This window comes from Canis aureus, chromosome 34 (assembly GCF_053574225.1).
Source record: "Canis aureus isolate CA01 chromosome 34, VMU_Caureus_v.1.0, whole genome shotgun sequence".
Taxonomy (NCBI): domain Eukaryota; kingdom Metazoa; phylum Chordata; class Mammalia; order Carnivora; family Canidae; genus Canis; species Canis aureus.
The window spans coordinates 7,470,370-7,491,871 of NC_135644.1; the positions used below are offsets into that span (position 1 = coordinate 7,470,370).

The following is a 21,502-nucleotide window of genomic DNA, read 5'->3' on the forward strand; positions in this document are numbered from 1 at the left end:
ATCTTGTAACTTTCTCATAAGAAAAAAATTATCCTTGTGTGCTACATATTTTAAATAGCGTGTAAGTAAGCTATAGATTTAGTGATTAAATGAAAATTCGTTTTAGTTTATAGATTAACCTTGTCTCTACCTTCACTTTTCAGCAACTTTGTCTTACTGCTTCAAAATTTGTGGCACATCTTATTAACCAAAATGTGGTAAGTAATTATCAAAATTTGATGCCACTTCATTGACAGTCTATTTTTGTTTTGCCTTATAGTCTTTGAGAAAAGTATCTTGGATGATATTTTAGTTTTAAAATGATAATAATTGTGTTTAATCTTAAATATAAAAAGGAATGCAGAACAAGTATTTTATGAAATTAATCTGACAGTTAATACTATATATGGTTATTCAGCTACAAAATCCTTCAAAGATTATAACTTAATCATATTTATGAGACAATGAAGTTGATATTTTTTCTATACTATACATGGTTGTTCAACTACAAAATCCTTCAAAGATTATAACTTAATCATATTTATGAGACAATGAAGTTGATATTTTTTCTTTTGTATCTGTTCATAAGAATGTAATACTATCTGATATTATATAAAAAATCTTTTCTCTGCAATAACATAGTATATAAAATCATATATTCTTAGAATCAGTTTATAAAATGCAAATTAAGTAATATTAATCTGTTTTAATTACAAATAATTTTGTCTTTTTATTGTTCAGGTTTTGTATTTTGTATTCATTCATTGCTCCAGTCATCTGTCCATTCATATATTTGAGTTTTGATTTAGCTTCTGTTTAAACTTCAAAATGATAAAATTGCTCTTATTCATACTCAGAGGTTTCCTTCAGATATATATTATGTTTAATTATATGTGTTATATTTTGAAGTCACATTTAATCTTATTTATCTACCATCAATATTTTAATTCTTTCCTATATGAAATTCTTTACCATATGAAATTCTTTCCCATGTTCATTCTTAAAAACCTATTAGATTTTAACCTCGTAAGTTAAATTATTGCAGTGATACTTGCTTCTTCCATGAAGACCATGGAAACTTAATTTCACATATCTATGTGAAAGCACAGAAAGTGTTAGTTTTTGAATATATATTCACTTATATTGAAGATATTTTTTGCATTGCCACAAATCTGTTAAAATGTTAACTATTTTAAATCTTCCACTGTGGTACAAGGCAGTGTTTTCTTATCACTGATGTTAGACTGTTCCCTCCCCACCATCCCCCCCAAATAAAAGCATATGTATTTTTGATGTTATGCTCAATCAATGGAAAGGATATTTTCATAAGTTAAGACATAGACTATTTCCTTCCCCATCTCAAAGAAGTGTCCAAACTTAGAAAGGCATATATATGACATCTTGAAAATGCTTCCTAGTACATTTCTTTTTCACAGCAAAGCTTTTCAGTAGAATTTTATTCCAACCCTACCTGGCATGGTTTTGAAGTATTAATTTTTGAATGGGGGCCAGTGTCAATAACTTGCTATAGTAAATTAAAAAAAAATAGAGGGAAATATTTCAAAACCGTCTTTGTGTACCAGAAACAGTTAATATATATTCTGATAAAATTATCCATGTAATTTAAAAACTTATTTACTGTATAACAAAATTGCTGATGGAATGAACTAGGAAATAGACATAAAACGTTGTGGTTGTGAAGAACCACTTCTTTACTACATATTACATTTTAGTTTTTATACACATTATAAAAAGTATAGTATTACTATTCTATAGTGATTGTAAAAAATTAATACATAATTTTTTAACTTCTGTTTTGAAGCTACTTATGGCATTTCCTGTAGACATATTATTTCCTATATATAATGTGTAAGAATTATTTCTTTTGGAGATAGTTGTAGTAAATGTAATAAATTTAGACTTCTGAATCAATCATCTAGAAAGTTTTAACAGATACAATGAAAGTGAAGAAAAATTGTATCCCATATTTGGAGTATTTCTGTATGCATTCTAAAATTTGGTCATCATATGAACAGTATTATTGCTACAAAAACCGATTTGCTAATTTTTTAAATTACTATTGACAGTAGGTTAATATATGTGAAAGCATTTTCTCTATTCCATATGTCTTCATTCTATTTAAGGCACATGAAGTTTTATGCCTAGAGATGCTCACTTTGCTCCTGGAAAGACCAACAGATGATAGTGTTGAAGTAGCTATTGGTTTCCTCAAGGAATGTGGCCTCAAATTAACACAAGTGTCACCAAGAGGAATCAATGGTAAGTATATACCTTTGGTTTGACATTGAGCTTTATTTGAGTATTACAATATTTTTTGCTTATTTTATTGGTTTTTTTTCTTTCACTTTCACTTTAGCTATATTTGAGCGCCTCCGAAACATTCTTCATGAGTCTGAAATTGACAAAAGAGTTCAGTATATGATTGAAGTGATGTTTGCTGTACGGAAGGATGGATTCAAGGACCACCCTGTTATCCTAGAGGGACTGGACTTAGTGGAAGAAGATGATCAATTCACCCATATGCTCCCTCTGGAGGATGACTATAATCCAGAAGATGTTCTTAGTGAGTTGGATGGTGGGGGGCAGAGGGAGTTGGGAAGTAGGACACCATAAATGTAAATATAGAAAATAAATAATTTTTAACTTATTTTTTCAAGATGTTTTCAAGATGGATCCTAATTTTATGGAGAATGAAGAGAAGTACAAAGCTATTAAGAAAGGTATGTAGAGTTTTATAATCTATTTTGGATAAGTAGAAGCAATTTGTGTAGTTCTATTAATACTAATAGAAAGGTTTAGATTATTGACCTAATGAAATCTCTGCTCTTAGGAAGCCATTCTCCTCACTATTTTCCCATGCATCATTTTTCTGTCTAGTGCTGTTTGTGGTCTACTTCATTCTAAATTATTTACCTTATTATCCCTGTCCTCTTTCCCTCTATTCAAATCATACAGACCTTACTTAAATCTCTTTCCTCTTAAGAAATGTCCATATAGGGGTTCCTGAGTGGCTGGCTCAGTTGATTGAGCATCCAACTCTTGGTTTCAGTTCTGGTTATGATCTCAAGGTCCTGAGATCAAGGTCTGCTGTGGGCTGTATGCTTAGTGAGGCATCAGCTTGAGATTCTCTTCCTCTCCTTCCCCTCTGTCTGTGCATGCTTGCTCTCTCTCTCAAATAAATCTTAAAAAATAAAGTCCCTATATTACTAGCGGCCTTTATTTTAACTTCACTACCACATAAGAATTGGTGCTTAAATTGACACCCAGTTTAATATTCAACTAGATATTATGCTTTATGATTTCTTGAGAATAAGTTGATATCCTGATAAAATCAATCACAATTCCAGATAGGCTATTAGTGCTCGAAAAATTAATAAATTATTATTATCATTTGTATGTCATCAGTATATTATGAGCACTAACTTTGGATAGACTTTGGTTTTTATTTTGTCTGTGCCATTACTAGCTAAGTGACCTGGAACAAATTACTTGTTTGATGTCAATGTTACTTGTTTGTTTAAGGATAAGTAAAAAATATTGTGCTTTGTATTATCACAGGGCAAGTATTTAGGTAATGCACTTTTTTTTGACATTTGTATCATTTTTCTTCTAAAGCTAATTTTCAGGGCTATCTGTATAATTATAATTTTATGGGTTTATTTCCCTTGAGTTGTGTTTTTATATGAGAAGTATTTACTGTTCTAAATGCTCTCAGGAAGAGAGAGCAGGAGCCCTAGAGCTCTGTCAATCTCCTGCATTCTGTGCTGTTGTCAGGCTTGGAAGTAGAATGAAATAGAAAGTAAGATGTAAGCAGCTTTCCATTTCTATGAATTATTATAAAAATCCCGGTTTCAATAAATAGATTACTCTCCTCAGGTGCCATTTTCCTAGGGGCATTTCATTGCAATAGCCGGATTCTTTTTGCTATTACAATTCAGTTTCTTAACATGAAGAATTCCTTAGACCCATTTTGCCTTCTTATGAACTTTCTTTACAGTATCACTCAAAGATGCTAAATGTTTTTATGAAATTTTTATCATACCTCATATGAATTTTTTTTTTTAACTTAGGAACTCCTCATCCATTTCTTTAGGATATCGGTGGTTGAACAATGCTAGGAAAGTAGTACTTTCTTTATTGTAGCACTTCTTAAGCTCTTTGAACTTAACTTCCCTTTATACTCTAGAAAAGTATTTAAGACTTCAAAGAGCTTTTTTGTTTTGTGGGTTACATCTGTTGACATTTACTTTATTAGAAATTAAAACTGATAATATTAAAAATACTATATCATTTCAAAATTACAGAAACTTAGTGTTCATATTATAAGTTATATACTTTTATGAAAATAACTACTTTGTGAAACAAATTTAAGAAAAATGGCCTGTTTTATATTTTATACAATTTAATGTCTGACTTAATAGGAAATCGATTTTCATATTGTTTGTGATTTCAGTCTATTGCAGTAGGTTGTTTTGATTGAAGTATAGAAGAAAATAGGTAATATGAGGTTGGAAAAGAGATCAGTATTTTAATAGCCTTTTCAGATAATGTGTATGTTTTTCCTTAGTACTCTGCCAGTATTTAAAGGCTAATCGTTTCTTAAAGATTAAGTGGAATGTGAAACCTGAAACAATATTCATGAATCTTCATATTCTAATTCATTAAATTCCATTGGCCTCTCACTTTGAATGGATCTTTTACCCATGCATGATTTTCCAACATGTTCAATTGGTCATTTAGAAAATGCCCATTCACCCAGTTATGCATGTCTTCTAGGTGTTAACATGTTAACATTATCAAAATTAAATGAACACATTAACACAATATCAAGAAATCACATTTATTAGTATCACCTTAGAGAAGTTTAAGTATTGGGAAGCTGTCAAGCTCGGAGGAATGGATACCACTTCTCTAATTTTCTCCTGAGAGCTCTAATTTTATCATGGTAGTAAATACTGTTAATTATTTTCCCTGAAGTGACATTCTCACTTTGTATTTGGGAAAATGTCTGCCAAATACCTAACAACTATAGTGTGTCAGTCATTCTCTCAAGTAAAAAGAAAAACAGCACTGATTCACCTTGCAAGTCAAAGAGTTTCACAAGTGCTTTTCTTTGAGATAACCATCACGTGACAGTGTGCATCTGTCTTTAACAGAAGGGCTGTGTACGAATTCATCTTTTGCTACTCAGATGATTATATATGCTTACATTTCGGGGTGAGATTCAGTGAAGTTAGCAGTTCTCTACTTCTTCCTCAAGGACATTATCAAGTCAAACTGGCTCTTTTCCCACCTCTGAGAGTATGGCAGTAAAGAGCACAGTGATGGCTGGTGCACTTTGGTGCCTTGATTCGTGCTCTGGTTGCAGCAGCTTCAACCCTCATTGCTTTTGGACCTTTGTAGATGGCAGCACAAAGAAAGGCAGATAATGTCTGGGTATTGTTATGAAAATAGTTGTGACCTCACAAATCACCTGGCAGGTGTCACTGATCCCCCAGGGGGATCAGACTATATACCTTGAAACCACTGCTTCATTCTGTTAATGAAATCCAGTTGTCATTGCCTAAGTAATTTCAGTAAGTAGATTCTCAAGTGGAGAGATGAGGAGAGGATGATGTAAACGACTAGACAATTCATTTGACCTTCATTCTTTCATGAAATGTTCTTCTAGAACTGGCATAAAAAAAAATGGCCACAGCAGGAAGTGGGCACAGCTTTAGTAATTAGCACCTTAGAGTGACCCAGGTGCACTTGAGTTTTAGGTCTTACAGCATTTGGGAAAACAGCAGGAGTGCCTGTCTTCCTACTATTGAATACTAAATAGTTTCCTCTCTTAAAAGTCTGTCTAAGCCACATTATGTAATAGGAAACTAGACACTTTAGATTATTTCTTGAAGTCACATTTGTCAGAAATATTCTTGGGATTTGTGTGTCAGCTAAGGTTTGAATGACAACTCTTCATTTTAATAAAATGATTTATTTTTCATAATGTGAAGTTTACTGAGAACATTAAATATTATATGTAGAGCCTGTATAATGCTCACTTAAATATAAGAACTTGGAGTTTCCCTAAAATTAAGTTCACTCTAAAAGTTTATCATAAAAACTCTGATTGTAAAGGAAATGCAAAATACAGTGTTAGCCAGCTTTATAAAATCTTTTATCATATAACAGCAGACACCATTGGGCAAAATATAACATTAGTTTTTCTCATTGTTTTTTGTTGTTGGTTTTTTGGGGTTTTGTTTTGTTTTGTTTTAAGATTTTATTTACTCATGAGAGACACAGAGAGAGAGAGTCAGAGACACAGGCAAAGGGAGAAGCAGGCTCCATGCAGGGAGCCGATGTGGGACTTGATCCTGGCACTCCAGGACCACGCCCTGGGCCGAAGGCAGATGCTAAACCACTGAGCCACCCAGGCATCCCAGTTTTTCTCATTTGTCAACTATTAATATGATGACTGGCCTTTATGTTGTCTCTTATTTATATCATTGTTTTCATCTAGTTTTAGATGTGAGTTGTATTTTAAGTGATTTTCCAGATGGAGTGTTCATCTTACCAATTTTTTAAAGGCTTTTAAACTTATGTTTCTGATTACATATGGAATGTCTTGAGATTCATTGTAATGTTCTATTTAATAGGTATATTTTAGAATAAAAATCTCATTATTTATTCAAAGTAAACACTAAATTATACAGTTAAATTTTTCTCTCTTCTTTGTCTTTCGGAAAACATTCGTAGCCTAAATTCTTGCTTTCTATATCTAGCCTTAGCCTTGTATAATAGACTGTCTCCTTTCTGATGCTGAACTAAAATTTTTTGACTCCAGTATTCTAGTTTCCATTTATAATTTGTTTTTCTGGTGCTCTTGCTCTTTTGGAAAACCTTCATCTACTTTTTGTTGTTCTTCTCATCCCTTATTTTATGACCATTTTCTACCTGGCAGAAGAATGAGGATCCCTGGGTGGTTCAGTGGTTGAGCATTTGCCTTCAGCTCAGGTCATGATCCCGGGATCCTGGGATTAAGTCCCACAACAGGCTCCCCATAGGGAGCCTGCTTCTCTCTCTGCCTATGTCTCTGCCTCTCTCTGTGTGTCTATGTTTCTCCCCCTCTCTCTGTCTCTCGTGAACAAATAAATAAAATCTTTAACAAAAGAAGAAAAGAAGAAGGATACATATGGCTCTCTGACCACCTAGGCAATAACATGAGGCCCCTGTGCTCACTTTCTTGGGTAATAAACTGTAGCCACTGTGGATTTTAGTGAACTGAGAATTATCTTCTCAGAATGAGATTCATGTTTATCACTTTCTCCTTAATATTTTCCTATACTGTGTTCTTGTAGAAATTCTTGATGAGGGAGATAGTGACTCAAACACAGACCAAGATGCTGGAAGCAGTGAAGAAGAGGAAGAAGAAGAGGACGAAGAAGGAGAAGAAGATGAAGAAGGTAAAAGTATGGCTCGTTCAAGTACTACTTGTAAAATACTCTGAAGTTTAATTCTTAATGTAATCCTCTAAAATAGTGGTTCTGGATCAGTGGAGGTCTCGCGGCTGCTGCTGACTTCTGATGGGTCAAGGCTAGGGATGCTGTTAAACATCCTACAAGTTATAAGACTGTCCCCCTGCCCCCGCCACAACACGGTATTACCTAGCTGGAAATATCAGTATTGCTAAGTTGAAAAACCCTGCTCTAAAAATATTAAACAAGGAAATCATTTTTTAATATCAGCATAATTTTGACATTTAATGCCTTTGAGTATAAACTATGAATAACATGCATTCGTGTCGAGTAATTTCTCCAACCCTGATATGAATGTGACAGATGAGAGTGGCAAGGTATTTGCTATTCATTTTGGCAAAATAGAGAGGGGGAGGCCAAAATATGTGTTTGTACAAAGCAGACATGATGTTCTTCTCCTTCAGCTTTGATTGCTTTATTTCATAGAAAAATGAGCTCAGAACTTTATTTTGGTTAAGTCTTAGTTAAGACATTAGAACATACATAAAACTGGTCATTATTTACTTATATTACATATTTGAAAATATTAAAAGTATGTCTTTCTGTTCTAGGACATGATACATTTTAGTTTTGTCTTAAAGTGTAATTATTCTTCTACAACATATTTAATAAAAACAAATTTAATTTTTTTCCAGTGTCTTTCTTACTTAAAACATTTCCTAACTATGTACTACATACATTAAACTTTAGAATTTCTTTGTTTTCTGTGAAAATACTGTTCAAATAAAAACTATCAAATATTTATAGAGGAAGAAAATTCATTAGATAAGAGAAAATTTTGACAAACACACATATTTATATTGAACCCATCTAGTCTGTCATGATCCAGTGTTCTCTGAAACTGAATTTCTATCCATAATTTACAATTCTTCCAAATTATCAAAATACTGTTTATAGCTCTAAAAATAATATTTCACCAAACAACAGCATGAGTGCTGCCTCTTATAATATCTAAATGAGCAGGAGACACAGAAACAAAAATAATATTTCTGGCTTGATTTCTGACTTCTTTGAACTGACAAAAGTTATTAAAATACTCCTCTAAGATGCAGAAGACAAGAAATGGATACTTTGAGCTCTGCAAATGCTTTACACTGTAGAAAAGTATTATTAAATTCATAGATTCTAAATATTTATGAAAAATTATCATCTAGAGATATATTTTCAGTCCTTCATGTTTATTTTTGTAGTTTCATAACTTTGTTTAATTTCTTTCAGGACAAAAAGTGACTATTCATGACAAAACAGAAATTAATCTAGTTTCATTTCGGCGTACAATTTATCTTGCTATTCAGTCAAGGTAAGAAGATACTGCAGCTCAATTGATCCCTTTTTTTTTTTTTTTTAAGATTTTATTATTTATTCAAGAGAGACACAGAGAGAGAGAGAGAAAGGCAGAGACACAGACAGAGGGAGAAGCAGGCTCCATGCAGGAAGCCCGACATGGGACTCGATCCCAGGTCTCCAGGACCACACCCCGGGCTGAAGGTGGCCCTAAACCTCTGAGCCAGCTGGGCTGCCCCAATCCTTAATTTTGATAGGGGATGGACAAGAATGGGATTTTTAGAATCTGATGACAGAAAACTAGATATTCTCAAACTACCTGCCCAACCTCATAGATCCCTGCTGTTGCTTCTTTGCGTCACAAGAAAATTATCTTTACTTATTTGGAAGGTCTTATTGTATTACATAATTAAATGGATTTTTTTTTAACTGTGTCATTCCTTATAGTTAAGTATCACTAATAAGAACCTGAAGATAATTCTGTATTATAGAGCTGGCACAGTATATAATTATAGTGAAGATATATTATTTTTTTATTTGGTTTCTAATTCTGATTCTAAGCACAGAAGCACATAACTTTTGGATGCTGATTTTTTTGTGTGCACATGGAAATGAATATAAATGGAAATAGGAATTAGGAAGGTTTTGAGGATCCTTTGAAGTAATGTTAAGTAAGAACTACTGTGATGTCATGTGAATATCCTATTCCCTTTGAAGGCTGTGAGTTTGGTTTGGAAGAGAAATAAATGAAATATTAAATGCTTAGTACATCTGTTCTTTATGCGAATCAACCTATTGATTTAATGGGCACAGTGTTTACATTTTGCACTGGAGGAGGAATATTTTCTCAGTTTTGTTTTCTTACTAGGTTTTGTATATTTCCATTTAGTATGATGTAATAGCAAAAATGATTCATACGTAGGAGTCATCCTGTTTTTATTCTGTCTGAAAACTTTTTGGCTTAGATTCATCTTCAGAAAGATGTTAAAAAGCAAAACATTAGCTAGAAATATTTTTGGTTTATCCTTACCTATTTCTTTGCCTTTAACATGAAAGAAAAATCTATTAACTATTTTTTCTTACAAACTTAAAGTGGAAAATGAGAATTTTTTTGTTATAGGTAAAAATTCTTAGAGTTTGACCTTTCATTTATCCTTTTCTAGAAATTCAACAGTAATCTGTTGTAAACAGCAGATTTACTGTTTTAATATTGCTGTTAACTTTGAAGAGTTACAGGAGAGTTCTTTGAATAATTATTTAAAGGAAACTGTTTTTTAGTTTACCAAACCTTAATAATCCTTGAGTCACACAAAAGATTTGAAAAATAAAAGCATTAGACAGGTGACAATCACAATTATAGAGTAGTACCAACACTGGTAACAGCAACACTGTTTTAGGTGTTGGTATTTAAGAGTTCTGAGCTCCCCCGATGCCTAGTAAAAGTAATTTCTATATGACAAAGTTTACGATACTTAATATCTCATACATATTTTAGGAAAGAACCTCAAAGACTTTGATAGTGTTTAAAGGACATGTTTGGGGGATTCATGTAATGGGATCTTGAAATACAAAGTTATTGAATAAATAACGCTCTAGACTAATAAGTGCTATTGTTAGTCATTAAAACAGCTGAAATGATTTCTTTCCCCCCCAAAGCAACAGTACTCAGTACTAATGGTTTTAGTGAGATACAGGTACAGGGAATTTAAGTGTATATACTCTTCATGGAAAGCCTTTTGGTAACATGAACCAAGGGCTTAGTGTTCATACCATTTGACCATTCTTCTTTGTTATATTTCTTAAAGAAATATATATTGATAGAGAATTATATATAGAATTGTTCATTATGGGGGAAAAAAAAGACTATCAATACAAATAATCCAATACAAATAATCAAATGTCCATTTTATGCCACCATTGAAAGTTAGGCTAATGGGAAATTATTATTGATGCAGGCAAGTGGTCTGACTTAATGTGAAGTAGGGCAAAAATTGTACAGACTGTATAGTACTGCACCAGTAGTATTATCTTAACTGTTGAAATAGGTAGACAGATTCTAGAAGGAATGCATTAACATGCCATTACCAGTAACATAAACAGTAGTTGTCTTGAGAGGAGATTGGATTATAGATTTTTTTGTGTCTGTTTTCCAGTTTTTTGTATTTTTCAAAAGTCTTATGTTTATAGTTACAACAGCCTCTACCAAATATAAATCAATAATGGAATATAATCAAGTCAGATGGCAATGAGGGCATTTTATACAGTTTGTTTTTGGAATTCTTGCAAACAAAACTAAGGTCTGACAACTGAACTGTGTGGTGACTTTATTTTTTTAATTTCTTTCCTTTTAGACTTGTTGACTGATCTCACTAGTACTCTTACCTTCTTTTTACTATCCTGGCTTCTAAATGACCCTCTCTCATTTACACAAAACAAAATCAGACAATTGGTTTTGTTATTGAAAAGTAAACATTCTTGTTTGTTCTTGTTTTTAAATGATGTTACTCTCTGATTTTGCATTTTTGAAGCTGTAGCATCAGAAGGAGGTGGGACTATCATTTTCCCACCAGAGTTTCTTAGATTGGAAATATTAACAAAACCGTTAGTAAACACAACTGAAAAACTAGCATCCTGTAAAATCACTTTCCTTACCCTTCCTTCAGTCACTGTTTATTTGTGTTGCAACTGAAATTCAGGGAGGCCTGGGTGACTCAGAGGTTGAACGTCTGCCTTTGGCTCAGATCCCAAAGGCGTGATTGCGGGACCTGGGATCAAGTCCTGCATCAGGCTCCCTGCCTATGTCTCTGCCTATGTCTGCCTCTGCCTATGTCTCTGCCTCTCTCTCTCTGTGTCTCATCAATAAATAAATAAATTCTTCAAAAAAAAAAAAAAAAACCTGAAATTCATTTGATTTAGCAACCAAAAGTAACTGAAATATCAAGCAAATTTAATTCATTTAATTTTTACATTTAGTACAACTTCAAAACAATCTTGGTGTAGGGAGTTAACACTTAAAACAAGAACAAGAAAAATAGACTATCACATAGCTAACTTTCTCACTGACTCCTGTCAGATAAAGGGAAGTTATAAAATATTTTTCTTAACTAATTGATTCATTTTTCAGAAATTGCAGGGTTTTTTCATGCATACTAATTCTGTTTTTAAAAAAATTAGAATTAGAAAAGAAAATATCAAATCTTTAAAAATACTTTTTGGTGATATTGCTATATTGTTGAAGTTTATCAACTACAGTTTAGTATTTTAATCTTCGTGCCAGATATTGTTTAATATTACCTGTTGTGAAAGCTCTTTCTGATATATTTCTTTTTTCATTTTAGTTTTTTCTTTTTAATTCCATTACATTGTATCATCCTGGGTTATTACTCTTATGCTTATGAAACTCAATAAATATCAGAAGCTGAGGAATCAGATGAACTATAAAACTAAATTCATAGTCCTCCTATTTCAGTGGCTGATTATTTTATATGCTTGTTACCAAAGAATGAAGGTTTGAACAGTCTACAAAAAGTGCAAATATATTAGCATTTTTCCTGAATTGAACTCACATTAAATTTGATAATTCTCTTAAGCATATTGGAGATTTTTTTTTTTTTTTAAGATTTTATTTACTCATGAGAGACACAGAGAGCGAGAGAGAGAGAGGCAGAGAGACACAAGCAGAGGGAAAGGCAGGCTCCATGCAGGGAGCCCGATGTGGGACTCGATCCCAGGACTCCAGGATCACGCCCTGGGCCGAAGGCAGGCGCTAAACTGCTGAGCCACCCAGGGATCCCTTGATATTGGAGATATTTTTAATGAAACTTATATGAATGTAGTATAAAAGCAATTTTGTTTTCCTTATAAGTGATTTTGGTTATTTACTATATTTATACTTAGTTTTTGAAAATGTAGAAGCACTGTGTTTGGGTATGAATCAAGATAACTTATAAATGTGGTTAAGCACTGGATGTCATGCTGGCTCTGGAGCATCTTTTACCTCTTCCTGACTTGGGTCAGAGATAAATGGAAATATTTAGCAATGTCATAAAAATTTGTCTACTTTTGTCTATGTATTTGCCCAGTTTGGACACTTTATATAAATGGAATCATACTTTATGTGATCTTTTATATCTGACTTTTTCACTTCATTTAATTCAGAGTGCATCCATGTTGTGTATATCTCAGTAAGTACTTCACTCTTTGTAGAGTTAAGAGCAATGTCTTTTCTATATACACAATTCAGGACTATGAAGTTACAGTAAAAAAGTTATTTAAAACAATTATTAAAATAAGGTCCTTGTATGATTTAACAATGCGGTGAGTTTTTAACCTCTTATGACTATTTTGTCTCTACAGTTTAGATTTTGAAGAATGTGCTCACAAATTGCTGAAAATGGAGTTCCCTGAAAGCCAAACAGTAAGTCAGTATTTTTTTTCTATTAGGAAATGATATTAGTTATAAAAATGTTTAAGACAGTTAATAGGTATTATGAATTGAAACAATATCTATAACATCGATATTCTGAAATTTTAAAATAACTTAAAACTTAGTTCTAAGGTGTTTCATAAATGCTACTCATTGCAGTGAATTAAATGGTCTGCTTTCATGGGATGTGAAAAAGGAGCCAGTCTCTCTGACCCACTGCACTTTACATAAATTTCCTAGTGGTTGCCTGTAAATCAAATGGTAGCTTAAAATACAATAGGAAACTTGTTCTTTAATGAATTGCCTAGTCTATCTTCTTAATGTACTAAAGCATTCTTTTCTGGTAGAAATTGTAATGATTACCGCACATGTTGCTACATTGCTTTAATTGGCTATAGAAGAATCTGTCTTTTTTTCTTTTATTCATTATCTCAGCAAAATGTATTCTGCGTACACTACATGTCAGACACTCTGCAGGGTTTCAGGAATTCAGTAATCCACAAAGTATATTATATTAAGCCCCCTCTTGATGGGTGGAACTCATAATCTTATAACTTTGTGTATACTTCACTGTTAAAAGTATCATAGAACCCTAATGTCAACAATAATAAAGACTAGATTGAGTAGGTTATCTTGGGTGTTTTTTCAGTTGTATTCTTACGTATATTCCTCCCTGCCCATCCACATTTTAAATCCTTGGGACCTGAGCCAAGGCTTTTAGGGTTTTGCTTTTCACACGTTGCTTTACTTGCTTTACTTTATATATTCAACTCTAGGCTCTTTGGTTTCTATTTCTAAAAGATCTTGACTATCTGTTCCTGTTTGGTATAAGTGATTTGCCTTAAGGCTTTAATTATGATCTGTTATGGGAATTAGCAGACTGTAGCCCAGGCCCACTACCCGTTTTTTGTGAATAAAACTTTAATGGTGTAATACAGCCATGCCCATAGGTTGGTGTATTATGTATACTTGTTTTCACCCTATGGCAGCAGAATTGACTGGTTGCAACAGAAACCTTATGGCCTTTAAAGCCTAAGATATTTACCATCTGACCTTTAATTTAAAAAGTTTACCAGCCTTTTTCTAGATGACGGATTTCTTCTTAATCCTATGGTATGTAATTTTGAGAAGAAATTATTCTTTTCAAATGTAAAAAGTTCTTATTTCCCTCTTAAAGTTTGTTTATTGGTATATTAGTAACAGTGTACCTATTGGTACCCTGGGTGCACTTCATGTGTTCACTTTTGAAAGGAAATAAATTAGTGAATTAACCTTTCAAATTATAATTGAAACTGAAATTACTGTATGATCTTTTCACATTATTTGAGGAATATAATTAAGTCATTATAAGTTTTATTAATATTAATTCAGAGGATAGTTGTTCTAGAACTAATCTTAACATATTTTGATAGCAATTGGAAGTGTCTTCGTGCATCTATTTTCATGCACTCAAAAGACTGTCCTAAAATTGCTATAATATTTAATTAAAATGTTAAAATATTTAATTATTATAAGCTACAGGGAATAACTCTTATAATTGCATTTAGTCTAGGGAAGAAAGAAAGTTGTTTTGCAAGTAGCACTGACTTTATTAGCAGTGCTGTCAGCATAATACCACATTATATTGTTTAAAACCTGATTAACTGTTATGTTATTGTAAAATACAGTTTTGGTAGAAAGAGTTGAAAATGCATTTTAATATATCAAATTAACATAATATTGCAGAACTCCGAAAAACCTCATTTTAACTTTTTAGTACTATATTAAATTTTGACAAAGTATATCTTTTCAGGACTTACACATTAATAAGTGTTTTTATTTAATTGAGATAACTTGTGACTAATCATAAAAAATAATTTAGCAATGTAATGACATCTAAAAACAACTTCATATTGTGAATTAAGGCCTTTTGAGTAGATTGTTTTATACCTAGATGATCAGTTTCCAGAACAGTGGTGTCCAATAGAACTTTCTGCAGTGATGAAAATATTTATATATAGTCTACACTGTCTAATACAGTAGCCACTAGTCAGTCACATGTGGCTTTTGAGTACTGAAAATGTGACCGAAGAACTAAAATTTTAATTTTAGGTAATGTTATTTAACTAATTCGCTAGAGGTTACCATGCTAGACAGTATAGTTCTGGAGTATCCTGTGCTTCTTTAGGACCCTTTGCCTCCCTCTTGCACATAGATATATGCAGTAAATATTATAGACCTGAGCTTTAAAATACTTACAATATTTACTTAGGTTATATTTCACGTTAAATATGACCAAATGTCAAAATTGCAAATTGAAAATACAAAGGTAAAATTAAATAGCAGTAAAAATGAACTGAAAGGGTATTATATTTATATATATATATATATATATATAATTAGATGTATGTGTGTAACATTTATTTTGAGGCTAGAAAATCCAGCTATAGAGATACTTTTTCTTAGTTCTTTTAAATATATATTTTTTTTTATTAAAGAATGTCTTTTAAGTTAACATAGCTGTGCTTATTTATGGTTCTGTAAAGACTCATGTTCTAGCTCTTCCATATTAATTAAATACATTCCTTAATTAATTGAGCTTAAAGGTGTTTAACTGAATTGTTAGGTGGCATATTGATGATCTGTATTTTTAAAGATTTTGTGTAGTCTTTTTAGAAAATCTGTTCAATCTCTTCATGGTGTATCTGTTTCATATAGTAGATTTTCTTGAAGTAGTTCATACTTAATATGAATTTAAGATTTTATAATCAATCTAATTAGCTTAGATGACAATGGAAACTGTCAGCCAGGCTGAAGGCTTTGAAAGACTGTATAGGCTTGACATAGATTGAATCGTTTGGTCTTAGTAACTTAAGCTCACAAAGGTTCGGAAGTTCTGTATGTTTAAACCCTTACTTAAAAATTCAAGCTGTCTCTATCGTATTGATAAGTTGTCATATAGCATGGATTGTGTTTTGAATCATTAATGCAATTTTTCTTCCAAATAGAAAGAACTCTGCAACATGATACTTGACTGCTGTGCCCAACAAAGGACATATGAGAAATTTTTTGGCTTATTAGCTGGGGTGAGTTCAGCCTCATTCTTCTTGTTGGAATTTTAATAGAATCACTAAGGGAATCCTTAACATGAATATTGTGAATTGATGTGTCTGTTTTGTGGTCTTGTCTAATGTAATAGCAAATCTTTGCTCAAAACTGATCGCTCTTTCCTTCCTCGGGTTTCCCATCCTCTGTAGTTTCCTCCTTTCCTGCTTCATTTTGTAGTGCCTTATTAGCATTGCATATGATTCTTCCAGAACTTTCTGAAATTCTATATGCTTTGTAACAATTTCCCAAAGAGGACAATTAAATGTTGCCTTTTCAAAATCTCAACACAGTTTCTGAAGTCAAGTACATGCTCAGGCAACACAAATAGACCATGAGCTAAAATAAAATAAGTTTTTAAATCTCAACTCTACCCACGGAGAAATATATTTGTATAGTATGCAAATGTATGTGTCTGTGATAAGCTACCTGTATAATTTTGTTTTAGTGTATAAATCCTAGGTAAATAGGGATGATATATATTACCTTCCCTTTTAAGCATTCCATCATACAGCACAAAAAGATTGATATGATATATAAAATGTTTACTAATTTTTGATTCAGTAAATTTAGGAGGATCTGATATGCTCATAATGGTATTGACAGTCAATTTTTAGTGGTGTTGACATTCAATTTTTTTTAATTTATTAGCGATTTTGCATGCTGAAAAAAGAATACATGGAATCCTTTGAAAGTATATTCAAAGAACAATATGATACCATCCATCGCTTGGAAACAAACAAATTGAGAAATGTTGCTAAGATGTTTGCTCACCTTTTATACACTGATTCACTTCCATGGAGTGTAAGTAGATGGGTTGATATTTATACTTCTTTCCCAATCCCATTATTCACGAATAGGTATTAATGTATAATATAATCCTACTTTTCCTATGTAGGAAATGTACATTAAAATGAAATATGTAGCAAACTTTTACTGTAATGACTGTCTTTGAGACTATATTCATATAACACAATATCAAAAAGCTAAGTAAATAGCATGAATATAAGAACTACAATACCATCCTAGGCGATTTTAGCAGTCCAAACATCACAGTGCTTTTTAATAGTGATGGCTAATGGTGTTTTCAGGAAAAACAGTTTCATCTTCTCTCTGTGTGCACACATGCACATACACACTCATGCTCACATACAACAGTAGTTTGGTGGTCATGCATCTTTTAGTCATAGTTATTTAGAACAAGTTAAGATATTCGTGATACACAGGTGTATACCGGATTGGAATTTGAAACACATTCATGAAGCTGGCATTTATTGTTCAACTGCTGTTCATCCAACAACCATTCATTCAGTTACCAACTATATGCCCAGTCACTTGAGAGAGATACTGGGCATCCATAGTGAATTATATATGATCTCTGGTTTCAAGGAGCTTATTACCATAGAAGAACTATATGAGGTAAGATAGATATGCCCGTAACACTAATACAAAATAAAACGTGATAGGTTCTAAGAAAAGTGAAGTTGAAAGAAAGAAGTTGCATCCAAGAAGAAAGAGAGAAGAGGATCACATTGTAGAATACCACAACCTGATGGTAGAATGAAGCAGCAAAGTGAGCTCATAACATTAGGTAGATTATTGTAATGTAAGTACTAAGCTGCATTGATAGGCACTTTGTAAGCTGACCTAGGAGCCTGATCATAATAATTTTTTTCTTCTTTTCCTCCTCTGGGAATGAAAATGAAATCAAGGTTTTAGATAATCGAAGCAAATGGGTTCCTGGATCACAGAACTCATAAAAACTGGAGGTTCCTTGTATTTTTATTTGTCTTAAAACATCTCTCCATGGCTTCCATTTTAAGCCTCAATCTTAGCATTCACAACAAACCATCATTCTTGCTGTCTTTACCCTTCTTGTATATGTACTATACAAAACTATAGCCTAATGCTCTAAGTGGCATTTTGCCCCAAACCCTTAGACATCCACATTTTGATGAGTGAGTTTTAGAAGCTAGTAATCTTTTCTTCAGCATTATATACTCACAGCAGAATATATCTCTGCTATAAAAAGCGCATTACTCAAGAAAGAATGAACTCTATTTCTGTAGCATCTTAGCATTATGAAAATTATCATGGAGAGGTAGTCTTAAATGTGGCCAAGAAGTATTACTTATTAGGACAAAGAATGATATTCACAGATCATTCTGTAGAGACACTTAGAGTCATAAATGTTGGTCATTTTGTCTTTTGAATAAAATAAAATCGTCTTCTCATTTTAATTTTCAGGTTCTCGAATGTATAAAGCTGAGTGAAGAAACCACTACGTCATCCAGTAGAATTTTTGTTAAGATATTTTTCCAAGAACTGTGTGAATATATGGGTCTTCCTAAACTTAATGCAAGATTAAAGGATGAGTAAGTTTATCATTATGCATTTTTTATCCTTAGTGCCCTCAGGAATTTTCCTTCCTTGTAGCAACAGAAGTCTACCCTTGGTTGTAAAAACAAGAGTTAAGCCCCTAGGACTTTGTTCATTCATTAATCACTACTCTTGAGTCTCATGTTCTGTGGCATAGGACAACATGCAGTTTTTAATGATGGATTTTAGTTCCAGTGGAAGAAACACAGAATTAATGCCTCTTTTAGTTTAGTTTAGAACACACTTTGCATTTTCACTGGAGTTTTCTAGTAGTGAGTACTTACGGTTTTATTTTCATTTTTAACCCTAATCTTGAGCCTTAGAAAATTAATTTTTTGTTATCAGTGAACAATTGTGAAGATATATAGATGACTCAGTCATGTAATGAATAGTTCAAATTATGACATTGAATGAGGGTCTTGTTCCAGGACTATCCTATAAATCCCCCCCTCAGCTTTCTTCTTTCTTGTTTACTCAGATTACCATTGCCCCTCACATTGACTTCTACTTCATTCACACTACTGAATCGTCCTTTCAGATTTCCTAGTGACTACCTGCCAAGTTGATTACTTTTTCTCAGTCCTCATGCCCTTGGGCTTTCCAGCCTTATTTACCCAGTTGATCATTTGCTTACTGTGGCTTCTCTCTTCTCATTCTGTCTCACTCTTCATGGTCTCTACTCTTCAGCCTACCCCCCTCTCCTCTTTGCCACAGTTTCTATTCTGGTTCAAAATGCCCTCTCTGGGTTATTCCATCTGCTCCCCTTGGCTTCATAGACTAATTTTTGGTCCCTATTTATGTCACCAGGTTTATCTCCTTCCTTCTCACAGGCTGCACCACCATTGCTCAGTGCATTCATGTTTCCTTGCCTCTGTTTCCAGAGCTAGAAATCCCCTCTCTCGGTCTGTCCAGCAAACTCTTAACCATTCTCCTTATATGTCACTTTTTTTCTATGAAAGAGTTTGTCCTGGCTCTACTGGTTCATCATTCAGTGTGGCACTCCGAACCATGTCCAGACCATGTTTTGTTTGTTCCCCTCCCCAGAAGTAATGATTATATGCAGACTTCATCCATAATTTTTCCCTTTAGTTGACTATTTTTACCCTATCCTTCAGTGCCATACACAGTGCTGCGTGTGTTTGTGTGTCTGTGTGTGTGTGTGTATATATATAAATAAAACAGAGATTTGTTTTTACTTGGTCTTATATATGTTCACATACTATATATGTGTATGTATGTGTGTGTGTGTGTTATTATGCAATATATGTATGTGTGATGTATGAAAAAGTTTTTAAAAACCTCTGTGGGGTGCCTGGGTGGCTCAGTCAAGTAAGCGTCTGACTCTTGGTTTCAGCTTAGGTCACAGTCAAGGTTGTGAGAACGGTTTTGGGGCTCCATGCTCCGTGGAGAGTCTACTTGAGATTCTGTCTCTCCCTTCATCCCCCCACCCCACATGCACACACACTCTCTCTCTTGCTCTCTCTCTCAAATAAATGATTTTTTTAAAAAACCTTCTCTGTTGTAAGTTTAATAAATTATGACTTGACCCTACTCATTTCATTTAGATAGCATATTGCCTGACCTAATAAATGATATAAATCACTTTCTTGATTCTGTTTCATTTATTTAATAATACATAGAAAATCTGAAAAAATGACTGTATACAAACTTTGCCTTTTTATCATTAAGCAATATATTCTGTTTTGTTCATTTTTTTTCTTGTTTTAGAACCCTCCAGCCATTTTTTGAAGGATTATTACCCCGAGATAATCCAAGAAACACTCGGTTTGCCATCAACTTCTTTACTTCTATAGGTCTTGGAGGTTTAACGTAAGGATAATTTTCAGAATTTTATTTTCATCTTAAAAAATTATCTCAGTTGCCCTTGAAGCAGACACTAACAGATTATATCTTTAATTAGGGATGAATTGCGTGAGCATCTCAAAAATACACCAAAGGTCATTGTGGCACAGAAACCAGATGTTGAGCCAAATAAGTCCTCCCCTTCCTCTTCCTCTTCTGCATCCTCCTCTTCAGAGTCTGACTCCTCTGCCTCGGATTCGGACAGCAGTGACAGCAGTTCAGAGTCTTCCAGTGAAGAGAGTGATTCTTCATCCAGCAGTAGTCAGAGCTCTGCTTCAGGTATGGAAACTCATTTATAATTGATTGGGCTCTTTTCTAACAAGTTTATTGCTGATGATGTTTACACCGAGGGAAGAAAATAATTTGATTGTTTAATTATTTTAGAGTTCAGTTGTTTAAAAGCCACAATTAATAATATAAATGATCATCTATCGCTGCTGGAGTCTGTAGTGAATTGCATCATTTATAATGCTAGGATTACCTATTGGAATCCTCTTCATAGAAATGAAGATATTTCTTTGGCAAAATTTGTTTGAGTGATGACTGAACTACCATTCGTTTATAATGCCTTTACGCCAGCTTATAGCTTTTCTGGCTATTAAATTTTATTTATTTCCTGTGTATTTTAAAGAAATTTTAGTTTTTTAATTTAATTAGTGAGGATTTATATTAGTCATTGACATGTGTCATGCATTCAGTGCATACTTTGTAAGTGTACAGCTACATAAGTTTTCATGAAAAGAAGAGAACCATGTGCTCGCTGCCCATACCAGGAGTTACCAGTTACTGCCACTCCTGCCATCCACTGCCTCATGGCAGCTGCTGCTCTCATCTGTAATTGCATAATTAGTTGTGGCTGTTTTTAACCTTTTTTTTTTAAGATTTTATTCATTCATTCATTCATTCATTCATTTATTTGAGAGAGAGAGAGAAAGAGCAGAGACAC

The 21,502-nt window shown here is 33.1% G+C and overlaps 1 protein-coding gene across 10 annotated transcripts in view; it reads left to right on the forward strand.

Annotated features, from left to right (window-relative positions):
- Positions 1-21,502, forward strand: part of CWC22 (CWC22 spliceosome associated protein) — a 58,244-nt gene that overhangs the window by 31,946 nt on the left and 4,796 nt on the right. For all 10 annotated transcript variants that reach the window (XM_077883291.1, XM_077883293.1, XM_077883285.1 and 7 more), the window contains 12 exons: positions 144-197; positions 2,124-2,259; positions 2,357-2,563; positions 2,658-2,720; positions 7,344-7,448; positions 8,739-8,820; positions 13,161-13,221; positions 16,218-16,295; positions 16,966-17,118; positions 18,562-18,689; positions 20,422-20,523; positions 20,615-20,835. In XM_077883291.1, coding sequence (XP_077739417.1) covers positions 144-197; positions 2,124-2,259; positions 2,357-2,563; positions 2,658-2,720; positions 7,344-7,448; positions 8,739-8,820; positions 13,161-13,221; positions 16,218-16,295; positions 16,966-17,118; positions 18,562-18,689; positions 20,422-20,523; positions 20,615-20,835 — 1,390 coding nt within the window. The remainder of the gene's footprint in view (positions 1-143; positions 198-2,123; positions 2,260-2,356; positions 2,564-2,657; positions 2,721-7,343; positions 7,449-8,738; positions 8,821-13,160; positions 13,222-16,217; positions 16,296-16,965; positions 17,119-18,561; positions 18,690-20,421; positions 20,524-20,614; positions 20,836-21,502) is intronic.